This window comes from Fundulus heteroclitus, chromosome 9 (assembly GCF_011125445.2).
Source record: "Fundulus heteroclitus isolate FHET01 chromosome 9, MU-UCD_Fhet_4.1, whole genome shotgun sequence".
Classification (NCBI taxonomy): Eukaryota; Metazoa; Chordata; class Actinopteri; order Cyprinodontiformes; family Fundulidae; genus Fundulus; species Fundulus heteroclitus.
In genome coordinates this window covers 5787742-5796920 of record NC_046369.1, presented here as the reverse complement: position 1 = coordinate 5796920, position 9179 = coordinate 5787742, and the positions used below count along the sequence as shown (strand labels likewise).

General features: G+C 40.0%; 1 protein-coding gene across 1 annotated transcript in view; it reads right to left on the bottom strand.

Annotated features, from left to right (window-relative positions):
- Positions 1–6887: 6887 nt before the first annotated feature.
- The window catches only part of atg4c (autophagy related 4C, cysteine peptidase), a 30796-nt gene continuing 28504 nt past the window's right edge, over positions 6888–9179 (bottom strand). The window contains exon 10 of the mRNA XM_036140900.1: positions 6888–7721. Within this exon, the coding sequence (XP_035996793.1) occupies positions 7581–7721 (141 nt within the window). The 3' untranslated portion in view covers positions 6888–7580. The remainder of the gene's footprint in view (positions 7722–9179) is intronic.

The window sequence follows — 9179 nt, the reverse complement described above, 5'->3', positions numbered from 1 at the left end:
TTGTGGAGCACATTGCAGCAGCAGTTGATCAGAAGCTTAATACCGTAGGTGTGTTTATTGACCTATGTAAGGCTTTTGACACTATTGACCACGCAAGACTATTGGGTAAATGTGAACTGTATGGCTTACGGGGAGTTGCATATCAGTGGTTAAAGAGTTACTTAGCTAATAGATTACAATATGTACAAAGTCACAGACAGACATGGTAAAATGTGGTCTTCCTCAAGGCTCAGTCCTAGGACCTAAATTATTTATACTTTATTTAAACGATATTTTTGCTGTATCCAGTCTGTTAAAGTTTGTAATGTTTGCAGACGATACAAATTTCTTTTTTTCTGGAAAAAATATGGATGAAATAATAAAAACTGTAGAAAAAGGGTTAGCTGAGTTGAAAACATGGTTTGATTACAATAAGTTATTGTTAAATGAAGGAAAAACTAAATTCATGGTTTTCTCTGGTAATCAGAATTATAATAATGTAAAGTTATGCATAAATGGAGTAGAAATCGAAAGAGTTTATGAGACAAAATTTTTAGGGATTATCATAGATAATAAACTTAGTTGGAAGCCTCACATAGGATATATTAGAAATAAAGTTGCAAAAACTATTGGAATACTGTTTAAAATAAAAGACTTAATAAATGTTAAAGGCTTGCATGTTATATATTCCTCTTTGGTTATGCCTTATTTATCTTATTGCTCAGAAATCTGGGGAAATGCAAGTAAAACAACTATTGATATATTAGTTAAGTTGCAAAAAAAAGCTATAAGGGTTATAAATAAGGTGGGATACCGTGAACCAACTGATAAACTCTTTATTCAAAGTAAAATATAAAAATGTAAAGATATTGTCAATACAAAAATTCTGGAAATAATGTATAAAGCATTGAATAAAAGTCTTCCTTCTGGTATTCAGAAATTATTTAAGTTAAGAGAAAATAAATATAATTTGCGAGGTTTGTTTATATTTGAATGTGCAAAAGAGAAGAGCCAGATAAAGTCTAGATGTGTTTCAGTTATTGGTGTGAAACTGTGGAATGAATTGAATGATGAATTTAAGTTATGTCCTTTCTTGGTGAACTTTAAAAGAGCTTTAAAATGTAAAATGATAAAATCTTACGCTGTTATGTAGATCTATATATGTACTATGTACTTGAATTTGAATTTGAAGAAATCCTGGTAGGTTGTAAGGTAAAAAAATAGGGTAGGCAAGAATAAGCTTTGCTTCGGCCTATTCCTTTTTTGGTAAACTGTGGATTTGTCTATTGTTTTTTTTTTCTTTTTTTCTTTTGCTGTTACTTGTGTTTAATGTGGACAATTTACCAAAATAAATAAAGTGATTGATTGATTGATTGATTGAAACGCCACCAGGGCTTACAGAGAGATCGCCTAATGCTGCGCCGATATCAAATTTGTCAGTGAAACTTATTCAAACTTTTCCTGACACCTCCCAGTGTGTTATCTGTGTCAAAGTAAAGAAACCTCTAACACTACAAACACGTCAAAAGTTCCAACCCTGCTTTAAGACCCATCTAAGCCATTCAGAAGCGTTGCCCTTCGTAAAAAATAATCCCCACTTCTCAATGGCAGTAAGTAAGCCGGCTATCCTGAGAATCAGTAGTAGCAGTGCAGCTGATCCTGCGTTGGTGGATGGATGCGTTCTGGCGCCGGGCAGGAGGGGTAAACTGTATCGATTCTGATCAAGCCTCATTTTTGTAAGCGGGCGGCATTTCACGCCGTGTTTGGGTACCTTTTTGATGGCCTTGACGGATTCTGCTGAATGCTGTCAGAGACTATTTGGAAGGCCGGACAAGGCTGGAGGAGCAAACGGGGGGGCTGGGGGGGCAAAAGGGGAGGAGGAGGACGGGTAGCAAGCAAAGCTGAATGGAAAAGGAGGAGGAAATCTGTTCATCTCAGTGCCGGCCGGGGTGACAATTGCTTTGGCTGCGGAATCAATTCTGTCTGTTTACAGACCATTTCACTGTCTTTTACCTGCAACATCACTTGTGTCAGTCTCATTAATACCCCCACATATATAATGGTTGAATTAGCATAACGGCTGAAGCGAGAAACCCCTGGACTGTGAGCACAGAGCAAATGTCAACACCTTCCCTTCGCCGACCCAATTAGACGCCATTAACGGGCTTTCTCGGCAGCAACCATCAGCAAAGTTAAAGACAATTCCGAACAGCGTCCCTCCAGGCCATTTATTCACTAGATGGTCCATAGAAAATGAAATGTTAGTAAACAGTCAGCCAACTTAAAATTCTGCTGGTTCGTCTTTAGTCTGCAAGTGTCTTAAGCCTAAAAGGTACATTGCTTCTCCTTTTTTTTTTATAAAGCCGGTCTGTATTGCCTAGATAGTTCATAAAAAGGGATCCGGCCACCATAAATCAAACACTCCAAAGATTAAACATGAAATAATATTTTTTCCTTTTTAAAATGACCCCACACAACACGCTAAAGGTGGAAAAGGGTAGGCAGGCATTCGCAGGTCATTGACTCAGCCATTTGAACACGTGTTCCCCATGCTTGGCGTGATTTAATGAACTCAGGCGCATATTTAGCAGTGGGCTATTAACTTCTTTCAATTAACGGGTTGAAATGTTTTAAACAATTCCACAGAGCCTTAGACAGCTGGTCATCTCGAAAATGTTTACAAATGAGCTCCGAGCTAATAACAAGGTTATTCTTCAAGGCAGGTGGAGGGGGGAAAATACCACCCAAAATAAGACACACCTGGAGCTGTTCCCAGATAACTCTAAGACTAAGAAATTAGATTTTTTTGTGTGTGTGTTTTGTCGTTGCACAATGTAGAGGATTACAATGTAGAGGATTACATAGAAATAATATCTTAAAAGTCAAAAAGCTGAGGTTTAATTGATGATTTAAAGGACCATCTCTTGTAACAGATACAACAGTAGGTTTTCCTGGGGTGATTTTTCATAGTAAAACAACTGAAACACTATCGGATTAAATTAAAAAAACGTTTGTTAACAGCAGTCTTGCCACAGATGCTAAATTAATTGATCTGGTCGACATGGCTCTGCCTACAATTTACATGTAGTTATGGCTGAATTTTTGGTGTAATTTTTTCCCGTTTCACGTCCTTTGCACCATCTTGCAGGTTTTCTTCTAGAATGGTCCTGTGTTTAGCTACATTTATCTTCCTATCAAGTTTGACCAGCTTCTCCAATAATAAAACGTCTCCCAAACATGGCCCCCTAACATGGCTTGTGGAAAGTAATTCAGTCGCTTTATGTTAGCAGGGGCTTTCTTCTTGACCACTCTTCAGTAAAGGCTGGCATTGTGCAGCTAGTAGTTGTCCTGTCAACACATTCTCCCACCTGAGCGGTGGATCTCTGCAGCCCCTCCAGAGTTCCCACGGGTGCCTTGGCTGCTTCTCGGATCAATGCCTTTTTTGCTAAGCATGATAGCTTATGTGGTTGGACACCATTTGGTAGGATTACTGTTTATTCTTTTTAAAATTGCAGACAGGTGGACTGCATGTACTAATCAGGTGGGTAAGGACTGTTGGTGATGCTGGGTTCTGTTGAGGGGTATCAGAATAAGAAGGCTGAATACATATGCACGCCACACTTCTCAGATTATTAAATTTTTTTGTAAATATGTTGAAAACTATGCATAATTTTCCTTTTTTTCACAACCGTGCACAACTTTGTGTTGGTCTAACAAATAAAAATCTGATAAAATACTCTGAAATTTAAGGTGGCACCCTAACACAATTTGGAAAACAACGTGAAGCTGAAGTCTTATCTTACATTTTGAATTATGCTTCATTAGATTGGTATCTAAAGACAAGATATAGAATTCACAACAATGCACGGTCAGAGTATACCAATAAAACGGCAGCTTTATAGCTGATCAACTGCAGTTTAAGCAGTCACAGTACTTTTTTACTACCTTGAAAGGGAAGGAGTGTGGAACCTGCATTCATCAGATAGCAGTGTTTGTGATTTTTCATGTGCATGTCCACAAATCCCACGTATTGAAACATTTACCTAACAACACCTTGACTAAAGACTGAAAGACAAAAATAAAAAAGGCTGTTTGAAGTAAAGTCCTTGAAGGCCTAAAAACTGCAAAGGCATACAAGGACAAGAGACGACATCAGAAATGAGTCTGTGACCTTAACTTAGCTGTGCACTGGATATCACAGCTCTGCTGGTGAAACGGCGTCGTAGAAACTACGTGATCATCAGCAGTCAACTCAATGAGCTGCATTGCCGCATCATCTGTGGTTGCCTGTGTCCAGTTGTTTCCTCCACACTACATCTTTAACATTTCATTTGATTGGACATCTTCAAAAACAGTAGACAAGTAGAGAATAGCTGACAAAAATAGATGTATAGTGACAAAAAGAGGACAAAGAACACGTAATATCGTGTCTTGATCTGCAAATCCTAGCACAGCTTGTACATCTTATAATTATAATACCACATAATATAATAATTTGATGCTTCGTAATACTACAAAAGCATTTAAACATTAAGGTCATTAAGGTCACATAACATAACATTGATTTTATTGCTCTTTAGAATATACATATATACACATACATACACACACACATATACATATATATATATATACAGTGTATATATATATATATATACACTGTGTGTGTGTGTGTGTGTATACATATATATATATATATATATATATATATATATATATATATACACACACACACATATATATATATATACACACACACATATATATATATATATACACACATATATATATATATATATATATATATATATATATATATATATATACACACACACACATATATATATACACACACATAAATACATATATACACACACACACAAGAATTGTGTTGAAAACAGTATTAGGAAAAGTTTTATCAGAAACAAACTATTTTGTTCATGGATGCCGTCACAATAAATTTACACGTTTTAATTATCCAAGCAGCCCATGTATTGCACTGCTGGCTAATAACAAATTGGTCACTGAGGTAGCCACCAGGCGCAGGTTCATGTCTGCATCAGGATGCAGCCCACTGTCTGCTGCCACGCACTCTCTTCAGGCCTGCGTCCAGGCAGCGGTGATAAGTCACCCAGCCAGCCAGTATTGATCGGGGGGGTCCTCACGCCTTATACAGAGGCGAGGAGGGAGGTGACTTATTGTGTTTTACAGAGAACATTATCGCTGTACTCGACGCAGGAATGCCGATGGAAATTCCTCGCTCTGGAAATGGAGACGACCACCCAGGCTGGAAGTATATGACTTGACCCACTGAAGCGCTAAGTCCAATTTGACAGGCAAATTGTAAGGCTAAGAGCAAAGTGGGGAAAAAGAGAAACGGCTACAGTTTTTCTGGTGATTTTTTTTTTCTCCCTTTATCCCTGACCAGTCTACATAACACTGTTCTTCCTATAAAACCACAAAAGCATTGAAACAAATTGCCTTTATCCGTACATGTTCTAGTTGGCTCAACTTGAACAGTGCATACGGAACAATGTGTCCCTTTTAAAGTTCGCTGTGATTGTTTTATTGTGCTAGGCGCACATTGCTGATAAAAGTTTTCAATTACTCCTCATTGGCCAGAAATTACCTCCATTATCAGAGGTTAATTTTTCATTTGAACCTACGTCACACAGGTAAGTTTTTTTTTCTTCTGTTAAGCAAGAATTGGCTGCACAGGACTTGATTTAATGTGGACTTTTTCTCTAACCATGGTCAAAATTCTACATACTTGCTAACTAAGTGTTTCTTAGCAGGTTTGAGGTAAATCATATGCTTTTTGTGACTATCACCGGGCCTCAGCTATAATTATGGATGGATATTTGTCAACTATAAATGGTAGAGCATATTTAAATCGGTTTGTGTCCTGCGACAGACAGACTGAATGTATTTGGAAAGTTTATACAATTTTCAACAAGGTTGACATCACGGTCATTTTAAAAGCTCAATTTTAGCCTGCTTTATTGATTCAAAAAACGATTTTGATGTATGTTTGCAATCATTGTTCTGTTAAAGCACTGACGGGAAATAATGAATTAATTAATTAATGAGAAATAAATGTCAGTGAAGTTTGAAGCAGATGTTTAATAATGATAAAGACTCAAGAAACATTGATGATGTTAACTGGTAGAGAACATGGATGGAGGAATCAGGAGATCAACAAGGGGCAAAAAGTCTAGAGGACGAGGCATTGGTTGAATCTACAGGGATAAAAGTGGTTACATGGTAAGACGAACTGACAACTGACCCAATCAACTGGGATGAAAGTATCCTGAGGAGGGAGATTGCTGGGAAGGAAAGAGGTGGGTGATCACTGATGATGAGCTGCATCTGAGAAGAAGGACCAGGGACACTGTTTACTAAAAGGTAACTCAGAGGAAAGAACTAAACAAATACACACCACAAAGAATCATAGGGGCCATTGGATAACTAAACTGTAACGAAATGTGTACAAAAATACTAACAACAACACACAAGTACAAAAAAGTAGATTTCTGGGGAATATCTCTGCGAAGTGATTTTCTTTTTATGATTTTGGGACTTTTTGGATGTAAAAAAAAAATCAAAGCAAAAATCAAAAAACATTCAGGCGTTGGCACTCAATTCCTGAGTTTCAAATTCAACCCAGCTGCTTGCTGTTGTGTGTTTCCTTGCAGCACAAAGGTCCCAGGTTCAAATCCTGACCTGTGTTGCCCTGTGGTGGTCTGGCGACCTGCCCAGGCTACCCAGCCTCTTGCCCAAAGGCAACTGGAGATATGCACCAGTCCGTTTGTGACCCAGTCAAGATAAGCAGGTATGCAATGGATGGATGTTTGTTGTTTTATTATTCCACATGAAAAAACAATGGTTTAAACAAATCCTTTAAGTCCACAAATGAATACGTCATTCATACCAATTATGAGCATATGAAAGGGCTTTTAAGTTCTGCGTATCTAATTGAAAGGTTGATAATCAGATAAGATGCTTCCATGCATTCTAACCAGACACTGGACAAATATATGGCTCTGCAAAATCTATTTGATAATACTCTTGGTGCTAATAGGATTTATGCCAACACACTTGCTTCAGCATAGCTTTCAGTTTTTAGCAACGCCGCAAGCAGATTAGACGAGAATCGGTTTGAGAGGCGAAGAGTGCCACAGCTGCTAAAACTTGCTCAAACGTGAAGGTGTTGCTGACTTTCTAATCTTTTCCGCAGCCTTTTTCTTCTCTAACTTCCTGACTCCTATCGCCTCCTCTTGTAACCTCTCTTCTCTTCTCTTCTCTTCTCATCTCCTCTCTCCCTCTTCCAGCTCGATCATTTTTCTGCCTAAACAAAGCTCGCACTCTCGCAGAGTAATCAGGCAAGAGTACCAGGACCTAATAGACTCACGGAAACTCCCTTATCAGCCAGGTGCAATCTGAGGCTGCCGCCGCTTAACAAGGAATTAAACATTTTTTCTACGCTGCTGCCAGCACTTTAATTGATTGATGCTAAAAGTTTGGAAAATAAAAGCCCGGTACGTCGAATGAGGTTCTGCTTCCCAGGCCCTGCCGGACCCCGCTGAGAGAGGAATCCTGGATTAGAAGTGGCAGTTCGCATTTTCGGCATCAGCCAGCCCTGTCATCTTGGCCGAGCCAGGATTGCGCGTGCGTCGGCGGGGCCTGTGCGGACGTGTGTGCGCGGCGAACGCGCCTCTGCCACATCGCGTGGAGAGCAGCGGCTGAAAGACACATGTATTTGAAATAAGGGAATCAATAGAACACTTAATGAACAATTAGGAGAACAGCTGTAGGCCTGTCAGACACCCATCTGCACACAGATCTGCTCCGAGAGAGAGAGAGAGCGGGAGCGAGGCCTCGCTGCAAGCTCGCAGGCTATCGCCTCAGGACATGTGCAACCCCACTTTAGCCTATCTACATCCATTTTCACCTCGCCTCCCTCCCTTCGCTGCAAGCTGTGCGCGCCCAGGCCTAATTTAGCCGAGCAGACCTCCATCTCCTTTCATCCCTCATCTCGCATTAAGCAGGAAAACCCACTAAAGATATGGAAATGGCACGAGACATCCTTCAGGGTTGTGTCAGGGAAGGGGAGCGAGATCAATAAATTTGACAATCCATGGCATTTAATTAAAATGGCTGCCGGAAGCTAGGCAGTTTGTTTTTCTGTGTGGGACCCTGCCCGGCGATTATTGCTCAAATGAATACGTAAGTGTATTCATAAGCACCGTGTACATTAAATCCACCTCACAGCTTGAGAGGGGTGGGGGGGGGTGATGGGGGGGTTTCGACTCTCAACGCTGAATGAGCACCCAGGCACACAAAATTAATATCTCCATTTCTGCCCCCAGTGACTTTTAACGTATTCTTGATGCATAAAGAGATATCCCCCCTCAACGAGGCTGCTGACAAATGAGCGTCGACCACAGTCAGCTCTCCTGATTTGCCAGTCTGCGAGAGCGGCGACCTTAGGTGCCAGTCAGGACGAAAAATAGTCAACAGTAAACGCGCCCTGACAGAGGTTTTTTGGATAGATAGGTTCAGCCTTCGTCTGCTCGTCTGACATTTTTACATGTAGATCAGCAGGCTATGACGGACAGGTATTATGGCGCGCTAAGCACGGCGATCTGAGGAGGGCTTCGGCGGGTGGGCGAAGTCTGATAATTGACCTTGTTCGGCCTCTCCGTCGTTCTTTATTAAAACTTCATTTAAAGAAGAACAACCCCGGGTGGGTGCCGCCGCCGACTCTTTATCTCCCGCTTCCTCAGCAGCCGTAATGGATTACACGGGAATCCATTATGCAGTCCGCACGAGGAAGAAGAAGGGCTCAAAACCTGCTTAAAAATATATTTTTAGTACTGAAAATTAATGTGTTCACACAAGCCACTGAATCATTTTAAATGTTCTTTTTTAGTATATTAGGTATATGTGTTGAAAAGACCTATATTTCAATGGGGCCATGGGCCCAGTGGTGTGAGAGTAATGGGCGTGCTAATTTATTCATGATTTTAGCTGCGTCGTTATCCCTGATTTTTATCCCTTCTCCTTGTTGAACTGTGTATACAGGCTGTTTCACATCTGGGTAGTTGGGCAACACTATTCTAATACTTTTACCTCTCATTTATTTCAAATAACACCATGGAAGTGAGGCTACATAGTTGCTTTGCTTAAACACTGACATT